General features: G+C 44.1%; 1 protein-coding gene across 9 annotated transcripts in view; it reads right to left on the bottom strand.

Annotated features, from left to right (window-relative positions):
• Positions 1-5559, bottom strand: part of ANK1 (ankyrin 1) — a 55583-nt gene extending 50024 nt beyond the window's left edge. For 3 of the 9 annotated variants that reach the window (XM_068174625.1, XM_068174628.1, XM_068174634.1), the window contains exon 1: positions 4647-5559. In XM_068174625.1, the coding sequence (XP_068030726.1) occupies positions 4647-4772 (126 nt within the window). In that variant the 5' untranslated portion in view covers positions 4773-5559. The remainder of the gene's footprint in view (positions 1-4646) is intronic. The other 6 variants (XM_068174621.1, XM_068174623.1, XM_068174629.1 and 3 more) reach the window with 4 other exon arrangements.
• Positions 5560-14317: the final 8758 nt, after the last annotated feature.

Genomic DNA, 14317 nt, shown 5'->3' with positions numbered 1-14317 from the left:
CTGACATCATTATCAGCCTTTTAATTGCTCACATTTACCCCTTATCCATGCCTGAATATAGAAAGGGGGTCACTTGATCCTCTGTCCTCCCTTAGCTCTTTCCCACCATTTCACTCCAGCTGGAGAAAGAGCTCTCTGCCAAATGGAAGAGCTCCAGCCAAATGGAAACACCTTGCTTTTGCTTTCCCACAAAATTCAAACCCACTCTCACAAATTTCTTGTCTGCCTTCTCCAAAGCACCCTCCCAACCTCTTCTGGCAGGACGTATTTCAGTGTGTAATCTTGAGCACTAAAACATTTCCTGCTGCAGCACGCAGGAGCAATACAGCACTAAGGATGGGTGCCAGACTGTAATGTGGAGATCCATGAGCCCTCAGGCTGATCTGGATGCTGTTTTCAGGAAACTATCAACTAGAAAAAAGCCAAGGAGTTTTATGCAGGGAGTTTCTTATTAGGAATCACTTACTATTCAAGAATGTATTGTGGGAGATGCTCTACAAATCCATAACAAGAGACTGTCTTACCCTTGAACACTTACAAGACAAAGAAAGTAGACAGAAGCAGAAAGAGAAAAGAGGTTTGTTCCTCATTGTACCTTCCATGCCCCCCACACCAGAAAAAAAAAAAAAAAAAAAAAAAAAAAAAAAAAAAAAAAAAAAGTGGTAAATTCAGGCAGCCTTGTTCCCAAGCAAAGTTTGCTCTGAATGTACTGAGAGGATGAATCACAACTTTCATACTAATAATTTAAACGCTGATAGGAATCATCACAAGAATTTCTCTTCAAGCTTTTGATTAGATTGTTATTTAATACTGTAGCCCCTGTTATGCTGCACACAGGCTGAGTATGCTTTTACATGTGCACTTGACGAGTTCTTTGGACAGTATTAGCACTGCTGCTGTTACTGAAGTCCTCCTGCTGCACAGCACTCTTGTCATAGACATTTTAGAAGTTCCAGCCTCCTGCTCCATGAATCCTGTATGTCCACTGAGAAACGCAGCTGGAAACTGCATCTTTGTAGAGAGGCAGATGAAGGTGTCTGCCCCTGTTTATGCTTGAGTAAATATTAGGCTGAATTTAGTACCAGGATAAGTACACTTCAATAGGAAGAAAGATTTTCATAGAAGTACTAACTTTTATTTATTAGTCTCAGTCAAAGCATGCCAGGTTACAATGCCACCAGCCATTGATTGTGGACCACCTGGTACAGCTGCAAATTGATTGTGTATGCATGTTTGAGACAAGGGGCAAGCCAAGTGCTCTGGACCCCAGTCTGGGGGTTGGACAGTTTGGGCCCTTTCTAACAACCCATTTGGTGAGCTCTACCAATGCTTCCAGAATTCCTGGCAAGGGATTTGGTCCATTTTCTATCTTTAACACATAATCACAATAGTCACATGCAACTCAAAAAGGACTCAATAACTGTGTTCACATAACAAGCTACAGAGCTGCCTCATAAACAGTGTCAGAACGCCACTTTTCCAATGTGTTTTTCTGCTGCCCACTGACCCTGGCAAACACAGGTCTGTCTTTGAAGTGATCTGCATGACTTCCCAGTGAGGGCTTCCTGCCAAGGTAGCCTTACCACATCTGCAGGGAAAGGAAGGAAGTGTTCTTGTCTATGACTACCTCTCAAAACCACAAAAAAGAGACATATAGCTGCATCCAAAGCACAGATACCGTTCCTGTCAGTCACTACTTCCCTGTCAGTGCAGATAGCCACATCAGAAACTCCACATGCAGCCCTGCAGCAATGACAGAATGGCTCTGGTCCCCTATAAACTGCCCCTCTAAGGAAAACACACAGAGATTTGAAGCTACGATACTGCAGCAGGAACAGCAAGAAGCCAACCCAGATGATGCTTGGCACATTTTCTAATAACAGTAAACTTCTGTTAATTCACACTCTCTTTTGCTTACGTCTGCTCTCTATCACACCTTCCTGTCTGCAGGGCATCATCAGAACTCACTAACACATCATGCCACAGCCCTGGTAAGTCCTCACAGTTCAGCAGTGGCATTAAATGTGGGAACACACAAGACTATTGAAGACTTGGTCTCTGGAATCATCCTAAGATTGAGACAACCTCCAGCCACTCTTCAGAGCACACAGAACAGAGCAGGAACATTTCAGGACATGTCTGTCTGTTTCATGTTGCAGCTCTGCCCAAAGCAGAAGTATGCCTGGGCTGGACAGGGAGCATGGATGAGTGACAAGGTACTATTCCTTAAATCCTTTATGCAGCCCCTGTCAAATGAAAGCTCAACTGTCATCATCTTGAGTTACAAAGGTTGAGTGCAGGGAATATTGGAGGAGTGACAAGGTTATACATCTGGACTGTCCTTGTGCCAAGAGATAAACAAGAGGTAAAGAACACAAAAATGGACAGTACAAGGTCAATCAGGTTATTGTTACACGCACTTAATACAAAACCCAAGAAATTGCTATGGAAACTGGAAAGCAACAAATACAATCATGGTCCAAGGAGAAGATTATTGGGCAACACAGCATTAAATAACAGAAGTCACTGCCTCCAAGTGTCACAGAATACAAGGTTCTTGCAGGATACAACCGTGCAGTTCATGGGACACATACAACCACACAAAAATTCCAGGAAATGCTAATGGACACTAAGCTGAAGACATCACAGCTCATAACAGCAGCTCACGTGGAATGGGATGAGAAGATATTTCTTCTGAGGCCATCATCTCCTTCCCTCTGGCCATCTTCTCTGCTTTGTGTCATGCTAAGTCTTCCCTGGATAATAGGCCATGCCTCTACTAACTTTGCAGCTAACATTACAGCTATGCTTGGTGGGCTCAACCAGATATCAAGACACTGATACCCTGCACTGTACAAACATCAAGTGAATGAACAGCCTCTGCCCCAAAGAGCCTGTGTCTGTGTACAAAGCAAGATACAGCTGGCAGGCACTGGCAGAGGAACAGAAGGAGTCAGTGACACCACAGTGGTTTCAGTACATTCCAACAGACAGTGCAAGGGCCTTTGGCATGGACACGACATGAGTCCCATGCAGGCTCACAGGGTACTAACAGACACTGACCTAACCCAAATCAAACCCCCACAACTGCTGCAGCAAAACAGGATGAGAGATTCCAATACATCCTGGTAGGCATCCAAGGTCCCAAGGAGACTTGCATGGGAAAAACACTGTCACTAGAGGCACTGAGGCTTTGGGGCAGGGGCTAACAAGAGACAGCTGGCCCAATAGAAAAATGTCCTGATATGGTGGTTCTTCACATCAGATCCCTTTTAAAACCCTCTGCCATTGTGAGAGGTAAGCTGCTCCATCAGCTTGCAGTACCAGAGGCCCTGCAGGGAACAGCCATGGTCCTGCAAGCACCAAGCAATTATTATCACTGGAGAAGGAGGCATCTGACATGACAGTGTGGCAGCTGAATGACCCCCACATTCAACTCCCCAGCTGCTGCCTGCAGACTCCACATCTGTCCTGATGTGTCCACTCATCTCCCCCTAACAATCTACTCTCTGTGGACACAGACCTCTCCAGGCTGTCCTGGCCCAGCTTTAAGAAAAGCAAAACTCTCCTCAGTACTCTCAGGGCCCAGCTACCAAGATGTTTCAACAGCAGAGCTCTGCTGTGAGGCTTCTGCTCACAGGGGCGCATGGAACTCTCCAACACTTTTGGTAAAGGCAGAGGAGAAACCCACCTAAGAATTCCTGTATCATAACCTCCTATCAGATATATCCTTGATTATCCTTGGTTTCACCTCTCTCCTCGCTGCCTTTCTGCACTGGTGCATAGCACATATACCCTCAGACCATGCTGTGATAAGAACATTCAGATTCAAAAGGTCTTCAAGGGGCAGTAAAGCTATCTTAGCAACATGCCCAATCGTGCAGGAAACTGGCAGCAAGAAAAAACTGCCAGTGACTTTTCAGAGAGGAGCTAGAGCTCAAAACAGCTGGCAGACCCCAGGCACCAGCATGCTGGTACCAGCAGAAAGGACAGACATCTCTTAGTTGTCCCTGATTCACCTCACCTGCTGCCAGCAGGGAAGGATGACCCATGCCCCATGCACAAATATAGCCTACCCCCAGGAGCAGCAGAACCCACAGACCTCTGCACAAAAATGCCTTCTCTGTTAGGAGTCTGTTCCTGCTGTGCCCTGGTTTCAATATTCTGGTGCAGATTAAGCAAGGGATGGAGTGGACAACAAAATTAGTCCTTCACTAGACAAAGGGATGGAGGGTCTCTTGTTCCTAATCTCTGAACACAAAAAGTGATTGTGGAAACTGAAGGAAGCTAGAAAACAGCATTTTTATCTTAGAGATCAAATCTGCTACTGGGCTGAGTGAGTCTATTAAGCTACCTTGATAAACCCCTCACTTCCCTTACCCCTTCATTAGGTTTTTTATATCCATGCTCCCTCCCTCCCCCTGCTCCCCGCAAGCTGTCAGGGTAAACAGCAGATTTCTGGTCCCAAAAGTTGTCCTCCGTTTGACAGACTGTTTCTTGAGCTGACTGCACACAGGTTTTTACAGGGACCAGGCTGCCCCTCTGTCATTCTCTCCCCACCCTCCAATCCCCCCAAACACAAACAGCACTCAATGTCACAACCACAGGCACCTGGATATAGGGCTGCTCGCCCCAGTGCCACTGACCTTTTTCTTCCGGTCCCGAGAACGGTTCCTGCGCTTGCGATTTGATTCTTCCTTCTCCTTCTGTTCCTGCAGAGCCTGAGCCTCAATATCTTTGATTTTCTTCAGCTGCTTAGCTGCTTGAGCCATGGCTGGTCAGACTGCAGTCCCCTCCAGAGCTCACACCTGCACTTTCCGTGCAGCACCTTCCAATTCCTGGCCAAGGAAGTACGTTCCCCTCACTCAAATGCTGCCAACCCAGATGAGTGTGAAAGCAGTAATGAGAGGAAAATTGAAGGCAGTCAGTAAGCCCCAAAGGACAGCCAATGTCGGCGGGTAGTTGCTAGATGCAGTCTGGGAGTACTTTATAAACCATTAATAATCCCAAATCCAGGTGTTCCAGAGGTTCCATGCACCATTGCACCAGCCCTTTACTGTGCTGGCACATCACGCAGAAGCCTTCTTGTGGGACAGGACACTGGATTGGTGTTGTGCTCTCTCCCTCACTGTTTCTCCTGCAGTAGGAAAAGAGATGCAGGCAGTCAGCCACAGGAAGGAAAATAACTCCCAGCAATTAATGCATGATGACAATAGAGAAGCAGTGAAAAAGGAGGCCAATGCATTTCATCCGACTCCTGAGTTCTCTGTAGCAATGCCTAAAGAGCAGTAACCTGCATGTATTCAGTCAGGGGCTTTACCACTGCAGTGCTGCTGAGGCAGGCACATATTCCAGTCTCTCCAATTTTCTTCCTCACAGTCAGTCTCTGTGCAGCAGCCGCATCACTCACTCACTCTCTCGGTTACGATTCCATCTTCTTGCAAAGGGAGCAATAGGGAATGGCTGCATTGGCTAGCAGGCAGGCAGCATCTCTGCTCAGAAAACAGCCGATGCTGCAAAGGATGTGCCAAGTACTGGAGCAAAGTGCAGCTTAGCAGCATCCTTTCCTCCTCGCATCTCTCCGCTGACTGAGCAGCAAGAGGAGGGGAGGGATCTTAGCGGTGAACAGGAGACAGAAATGAAGGGTTCAGTCTGCTCTTTACACAGCAGCAGCAAAGTAAACCCAAGCTACCAGCTCCTGCCTACCTAGGCATCACCAGAGCTCATATCCTCTCTGAGGGTACCTAGGCAAGACTCCCAGAGTCAGCCATCCCTTCTCTACACACAGCCCTACATTTCACCTGCTGGTGTCTTCCAAAAGCACAAACAATTCCATGTTGGAACCCAGGGGTGAGGCCTGGAGGAGTGACTTTGGTTCCTGCATACGGCACCAGTGTGTAAGGGGGCCAGGATAAAAGCAGGAGGGGATTTTTGGGGGTGGGCTCTTCATTCGGACCACACCATCACCTGCAGCAAAGTGTGCTTATCTGTTCAGGTACTTCTGAGCAGCCCTGCCTTTATCAGCTCAGTTCTTGTCCCTTGGAAAAAACATTGCCTAGGTGCAAACCCATGGGCAAAGCACCAATGGGAAAACTATCTGCACAGGAAGCTCTGCAAATGCTGCACTTTTCTGGAAGCAGCTCCTTAAATTCTAGGCAGTCATGGTCCCTTTGCAATAAAAGATGGCAAAGCAGGGATTAATGTCAATTCCTCAACAGCTACCTGACAGTCACAGGTTATTTAGACTGGTGAGAAACTGAGATGCAAACTTAATTGTACAGACACTGTAGGTCACTTTTTTGCTAGAGTAAGTTTTCTTGCATTTTTTTCCCCTTTGTTTCTTTTCCCTTTGAAGTTCCCCCAGTTCTGTTGTTTTACCCATAGACCAAGGAGTGTGCTAAAATCAGGAAAAAAGACTGGCACATCATATAGTTTTCAAAGAATATGATGACTGATAATATAGAGAAGGTCCTAATAAAATATGAAGAACAGGAAATTATAAAATTTTACAATGTGTTTCATAGTACAGCTTTAGTTCTGTGTATTTTACCCACATCGATAAATAATACACTCAAGTCTAGATACAGCTGCACATCTTTTTATAGCAATGTTCTCTCAATGGCCATGAAAAGAAAAATCACAAAATTAAATAGAAGCTGCAGAGTTAAAATGCTCCACAGATAGAAGGCAGCTGGGAGCTCCCTTCAGTAGGACTATCACCCTAATTGAACTTCCCCCACACTGAGTCTTTTGCAGGCCATACGAGGCTGAGGAAACATTACCTTTGTTCAACAACAGGCGCACACAGTTGTCAAAATTAACCATCACACATTGGGAGCGTGTGCATCCCACTTCTAGGTGTTGGACTTTGCATCCTAAATCAGCTCTCTGCTAGTTTGCATTTCTTTCTGTGGAATTTCCTAATTTTTCAAAACAGGGAACTCAGGAATGACACCAGGTTCTGCTATGTGCAACAGCCTCGTTTCCCACCAGACGCACTGAAGCAGTCCGGGCATCAACTGCTCAGAGCCAGGAGCCGCGCTGAGCTCCGTGCGTGACCCAGCAAGGCTCGAGTCCCGCCTTCTAGGTTCCAAGGTTTAAGCAGGGTCAGACTTCAGAATCCAGGCCCACTCCGTGCCAGGGCCTGCACATTGACACCCAAGGGATGGCTGTGCTGCACGCCAGGCTTTGGTAAAAGCATTCCTTTTTTCCCCGATGTCAAGAAAGCGCGTTGCAGACAGCGCCGCACGGCAGCAGGCAGCAGGAGCACCCTCCCTCCGCCTGTCTGCGGCAGGACACGGCCTCCTCCTACATACACATCCCGCCTCTTAACTCCTCAGAAGCCAGAGCAGAGTGCGCACAGGGCAGGAGCAGGCAAATAACTAGGAACTGATGAAGATGATGCTGAAGCTAGCCAGGCTTTGATGCTCACAGCTTCGGAGGACACTGTGGGCATGCAGTTGAGATGTCTCAGCTGCTTAAAAGCAAAATTCCTAGGTTTGCTCTGGGAACAAGGAGCAGAGCCCACCACCTCTGGGCACTTCAACCACTTTGTTGAGCCTAGGAGTCTCCTGGAAAGTTTTTTATTTTGTCACTGCTGCTTTTAACCCGCTAACCTATTTGCTGGCTTATGCATCAGGCACTGCGTTCTTTCTTTTTCTGAACAGTGAGAAGCATGTGAAGGGCAATGTGTGAGACTTCAGTTATCTCTTCCTCTTTTCCTGTTCCAGGCAGCCTTATGCCATGTTACCAGATGCTCCAAACAAAGGGCCAGAATAAAAAGCAGCTGCATTAAAGAATAGGGACACTTAATGAACTCAGAGGGTAGAGTTTTAAAGCTATCTAAGAAAGAATTTACTCACAAAATCAGCCTGGAATATACTGCCCCAAGTTAACAGCACAGCTCAGAACTGTAGAGCTCAGAAGAACTCAGTTTTGCAAGTGCTTTGAGTGACCATAAAGGAGACACTTTTCAGAGGAGGTGCAAATCCCATTAACATGAGTGTACCTAGCTGCCAAATCAAAGAAAGCCTCATGCCATTGGCAGGCTATTCTGCAAGTGCAGGCTCTTTAGCTAGTTAAGTGGCCCTTCTTGGAATCTGGATATGCTTAGGCATATCTAGCCTAATGTTCTTCTACTTTGCCTGCAGGCTTATACCTGATAAAGCCTCCAGACAGGTGTACTTGGATGCTTGGCTGCAATTCTGTTTAATGCACAATGAGGCATTCATTCGAACAAAATTAATGAAAATACTCTAATGATTCTACAAAGAAGCACAAACTGCATATAGTGAGGCTTGAAGGAATCTCCCATGTACTAGCAGGCAGACAGTTCAGGAGGCAGCTCTGTATCACCACAGAATTGCATTAGGATTCTATGCCCTTTGCTTTAGGTGACCCCACTGGAGCAGGGGTTGGAGCAAATGACTGCCAGACGTTCCTCCAAACTCACTCATTCTGCAATTCTGTGATACATGAAGGGACTGCACATGATAGTAGAGAAACTCTAGACTGAAAGAAAGGCGATAACGGAGCACAGAAAATTGTGACTGATACAGAGAACACAAAAAGTGAAAAATAAAATCATTGTTTTATGCACAAAAGAGAATCAGAGACTGCATATTTAAAATAACAAAAAAAAAAAAAAAAAAAAAAACCAAACACAAAAAAAAAAAAAAAAAAAAAAAAAAAAAAAAAAAAAACCTCCAACCCTCCATAATCTTTCTACTCAACATACTAATGAAATGTGGAATCCACTCCTATGGAATGCTGTGAAATGCATGAGGTAGATAAATTTATGAAGGATAGGCCCATCACAGACTACTGAACATGATGGAACTACAAGGAAAGACTCAGAGAACTATGTTTGTTCAGCCTGGAAAAGAGAAGGCTTAGGAGTGACTCAATTGCAGCCTTCCAGTACCTGAAGGGAGCCCACAAGAAAGATGGAGAAGGATGTTTTACAAGATAATATAGTGACAGGACAAGGGAGAATGACTTCACACTGACAGAGAATAGGTCTAGTTCACATATGAGAATAAAATTCTTTCCTGTGAAGGTGGTGAGGCACTGTCATGGGTTGCCCAGAGAATTTCTGTTTGCCCCACCCATGGAAGTGTTCAAGGCCAGACTGGATGGAACTCAGAGCAACCCATCTGAGTGAAAGATGTCCCTGTATACAGCAGGGTGGTGGAATAGCATGATGTTTAAGGTCCCTTCGAATCCAAGCGATTCTGATTCTATGGTTTGGGCTGAGACTCCTTCTCTAGAGGCCCTTAAAGCACAGGTTCATCATAATGCTGGAAAGGGGGGCTGAAGGGAAGATGAGATGCAGGGAACTTTCAAAATACTGTTCCTGGCCATAGCATTGATCCTAAACCCCTGTCCCTGTGGCCCGGTGCATTAACCATGACTTGGAAGACCACTAGACACATGAATTGCAAAATACCACTAAGTCCCTGCCTTGCCACAAAGCAGAACAGAGAATTGGCTAGCAAGACTTCAGATAGTCCCAGGTTCAGACTCCATCTGTAAATCAGAGGGATTACTGATCTAATGCAATTCAGGTATAGCCTGGAAGACAACAAAAGCATCATCTGCCATCCCCAGAAAAGGAAGGTGCACTTGAGCAGATGAATAGCTTTTACCAGTGCAGCTGAGAGATACTTGCACTTTTCTAGTGCTAGAAATGTTTCCCTGTTAAAACTAATTTTCCTTATCACTTTACCTAGAGCAATATTGTATTCTTCAGACCCTGACTAAAAAACAGTTATGTCCAGTTGTACATAAGCTGTCAGAGCTTCCAGTCAGTGCTACCCTATAGCATTACAATTCCCTTTTCTATCTTCCTTCTCCACCAACATTTCCTGCTTGGCCTTCCTGAGCCCTGTGCAGAATCCGTGATGAAGGTTCTTGTGGACAGCAGTCAGGTTTCCAAACAGATCAAAGTGCCTGTCGCACAGCTGGAAAGACAGAGAGATGATCAAGGGTGTCTGCAATGGCCTCTAAAGATACTGTTTTTTCCAGTACTTTCCTTTGTCCCCAGCCTTTCAGCCATCACCTGCTGACCCCTTGCTGTATATACTCAGGCAGTTCTGATCACTTTCTGCAGACCAGCTTCTGTGGTTTGCTTTGGTCTCAAGAGCATGCTCACTAACACAATGCAAAGGAGGACAAGGACACTCTTAAAGTAACTGTAGTCTTGCCTATTTCAGACTGCAGAAGATTTTTATCGGAAGGGAACACACAGCAAGTTGAACCTGCTCCCCTGGAGAATAGCTCCTCCCAGTGGGACTGACTGAAGCCCTGATCCAGGAAATCTGGTGACCAGTAACAATTCAGTTCTTCCTATGTGACACCCTTTTACCTTTCACCCAAGAAACCAGAGAGAATTTCATCCCTACCAAATTATGTGTTCAGAGCTGTTGTCTCGGTACCTCCCTAGCTGCTAGGATTTGAATTGATGCTTAGCTCTCTGATGTGGGGAAGCAGCATGCCAAATGAATGGTCTTTGGCCTCAGTGGTAGCTGTTTTTCAAACATCTGTCTTGAATATTGACAGCATTTGATTTAAAAGTCAAGTTAACTGGAAGTAGGTACCTGTGCCCATACATGTAAGATTGTCCTGAGCAGGGGCATACACTTAGGAAGCATTTGGCCTATGACTGGTACCAAGGTTCTGTGTGCTGTTGGTGTTTGGTTGGTAAAAAAGGGACCCTAGAGATCTGCTGCACATTAAAAAAAAAAAAAAGCTCATTGTCTTCAACATTCATGCAGGATGCAGGACGGGAAAAGTAGAAAATGGACTTAGTAATTTCATTAACTTACCACGTATTTTTTTGGTCCAACTTTTATCTTCTTTGGAGAAGTTGTTTGGGAAGTATCTGGAATTGCAGATGATCTCTTGTTGGTGCTTGTTCCTATTGTGTAAAATAGGGAAACAGAGGATGACAGTTTCAGTAAACAGACTTCCTCCTTTAGTTGAATGGTACCATGTGCCTATATTAGCCAACATGTTAGTAGAAAATTTTCAATAATTAAATTATTTGTCACACAGCACCATATTTATCACTTTTTCCTTGAAAACAGATTTTTTTTTTACTGTGATAACTCAATCACACACTGGGATTCTACTATGTGACACAAATGACAAACATACTGACATAGTGACAACAGTCCCTATCTGGAGTTCATGGGGCAAAGTATTTGCCAAGAGAGAACAAACAAATACTGACAGAGAAACCCTTAGGAAAATTATGACCCAAAATGAACAAGGTCATTATGTGCCAGCTTCACATACAGAGCTGTCCAACAGAATAGAACCTCCCATAAGGAAGGAAACATGGAAACAAATTCCTGACTCTCTCTGCAAGGTACTGCACCTGTTTCAGGAGATGAAGCATGTAGTTGGAGTCCTGCCTTGCTCCAGGTGAGAAATCAGTGTTTGGTGAAGTTGCTGAAATTCTCTGTATTTGGGGCAAAATAATTTTATATTCAAAGCTCAACTTCAGGCATCTATTCTTAGGGAAATTATTCTGGCTGACAAGCTGTGATGATAAAAGATGCTGCAGGCCTCACCTCAGCTGCTGTAAACCTGGTCTGCCTCTGTCAATCTGCATTCCTCTATTACTTGCAGAGATCTTATCTCAGCAAGGAGCTCTTTCCCTGAGCTAATTAAGATTGTTCAGTTCTTTTTAGCTTTTTCTGAATTATCTCATTGATGAACTTTCAGAACTGCTGTAACCCTTTAAGATCATTCTCTTTTCAGTTAGTTTCTTTCAAGAACCACAACTCTAGTCTCCCAGGCAGTAGTTTGTTGCTGTAGGCTGCATTCAAACTCTTCCCTGCATATTGAGAGCTGGAAGCAGACATTTTGGTTCACCTGTCAACTAGAGCAAACCTGACAGTGTTGAAGAGAGCAACTCTCCCCATGTCCATACCTGGCTGTAGCACTGCAGAACCTACAGGAGCAGCTCTTCACACCGTGCTCTGTGGTACCAAAGGTTGTTGTTCTTCAAAACAGCCAGATTTCAAACCTGTTTTGGCTTGGCAACTCTCCCAAACCAAACCAAACCAAACCAAACCAAACCAAACCCTTCTTTAATGGTAGGATTTGATAGTTTGTTGGTCAAGATTCTAAAAAAGAGGTCACCTTGTTCATGGCTCCCAAGTGTGGTTGTCATCAAGTTAGCCCACACAAACTGAGGCTGGGTTTTTTGTTGTTACTTTTAATTAACAACCAGTTAACAATTTAGCCTTTTTGATCAAATAATGCTTTTTATAAACAGCTTGCCTTCTTGAAGACAACCTTGTGACAGCACATCTGTGGAAAAGCCTGTGGAAGGTTCTTGTAGCCACCGAGTCTTTATATGGCTCAGGCCAGCCCTTGGACCACAGGAGGTCAAGGCAGCGGTTCTTTGCTGAGACTTACCATGCTTGTCACTAGGAAACTCAAGCATCAATCACACACATGCTGGAACTGTGCTTCCCTCTAGCGTTGTCACAGCTCTGAGCTTGTGGAGAATGTGCAGCAACATAGCAGGATGGCATCCCAATGATCCAGTTGTGCCTTAAAGCTGCAGAGCAAGCCTTGCTGGGTAAAATGTATTGTTCTCCTCCTATTCGAGCTTCTCATTACAGATGAAAGAGCAGCTGAAGGGGATGGAGGAAACTTCAAGCCCACACTGCCAGTTTTAAAGGATGCAAGTCAAAATTACAAACTGAAGTTGATAAAAACCAGGACCACACTTGGTTTTGGTCAGCCTTGGCAGAGAGGAATTTGAAGGTGGTGATTTCTGGAAAAGCTTCAAGTTTGTTCTTCTTAATTTTTCTCTAGATGGAAATTCTAGATAAAAATTAATGTGATCAAGAGATCTCATAAGTGAGTTCTCTTTCAGGTGAAAAAGCCCACAGGGAATCATACTCCCAGGACCTAGTATCAGGGACAGCATTCACCACTCAAATGGAAGAAAAAAAATTTACACGCACAACTGACATCCAAAATGGCTCAACATAATTTATTTTTTTATGTTAAAATGTACAGAGTTCTTTTGAAAGTACTTGCTAGAAAGGGGAAAAAAAAGTGATATTACATACAAGGAGAGGAAGGGAGACCATCCAGCCAGGAGCGTATGACATGGAGAATTACAAAGGCATCTAGGCACCCCCTTCCCCTTAGCTTACAAGTCACCATGAACAAAGTACAAAGAGGTTACAAAACAGGAAAAGCAAATATAAACAGACAGGAATAGACTCAGCTTCATTTGTACATGCGGCTTTTAGAGGCATCTGGAGCTCCTATTCACACACTCTAGAGATCTCTTTAAAGAGAATTTTATCTTTCTTAAAATAGTTTTTAATATTCTACAACAAAGATAAAAAATTTTAAAGATGGAATGAAATGAAAAAGCTCTTATTTTTAAAAGGCATCGAAGTCACTAACAGTGAGTTTTTTTTTAATTTCTTTTAGAAGATTACCCAAGTTATCTTGCTAAAAATACATTTTTTTTTAAACAGAAGTGAAAAAATGGTAGGTACCAATATTACTGCGTTGGATAATTTCTTTTTATATATAGAAAAGAACTTTTTTTTTTCTACAATAGTTCTACAGTCACAAAGGTTTGTGGAAAAGGGAGCTGCCCAATTGATAAAAAAACCCATACAAAACCAAACCAAACATAAAGGCAAACAAACTAAATTCATGGCCCTCGTTCCAACAGCTTCTCCTCCTGTCTCAGACCCACCCCCACCCCCAGGAAGCAGCAACACAGCTGAAGATCTAAGAAGAGAGGGCAGCACAGTGCGCTTTCTACACGGGTTATTTGGAACTGGAATAGTATATACAGAGAAATGGGGTCCTACATAGCCTTGTACATGCTCAAAAGTAAACAGAAATATAAAGTGGAAGTCCATTGAATTCTGCCTTTTATGGTTAACAGTTACTGGAGGAAAGTCCATTTTAGTGCATCTGAAGAAACCCCAACTTTTAGATTCTTTTGGTTTAAAAACAAAAGGAATTAGTCTTATTAATGTGTCTGCATTTCTACTTCACATACAATAAAAAAAAGAACTTTACATTAAAGGGTTGTCCCTTTTTGCATTGGGAGACATGCCAGCAGTGTAGCCAAAATTAATGTAAATTGGATTTTGCGGTAATAAACAGCAAAATCCTTCCGTCTAGATCCTGCTATGGTGTTGGGACGGTTTCACTGCTGAAAAAGAGGCCGATTCCCTTCTTTTCCCACACTAGATCAAACGTGTGGCTATTTCTACAAAATGGGTATCAAACACAGTAAGGGAATCAGGAAAAACATCACTGA

Source organism: Anomalospiza imberbis, chromosome 28 (genome assembly GCF_031753505.1).
Source record: "Anomalospiza imberbis isolate Cuckoo-Finch-1a 21T00152 chromosome 28, ASM3175350v1, whole genome shotgun sequence".
In the NCBI taxonomy this organism is placed as follows: domain Eukaryota; kingdom Metazoa; phylum Chordata; class Aves; order Passeriformes; family Viduidae; genus Anomalospiza; species Anomalospiza imberbis.
This window is presented reverse-complemented; position numbering and strand designations above follow the sequence as displayed.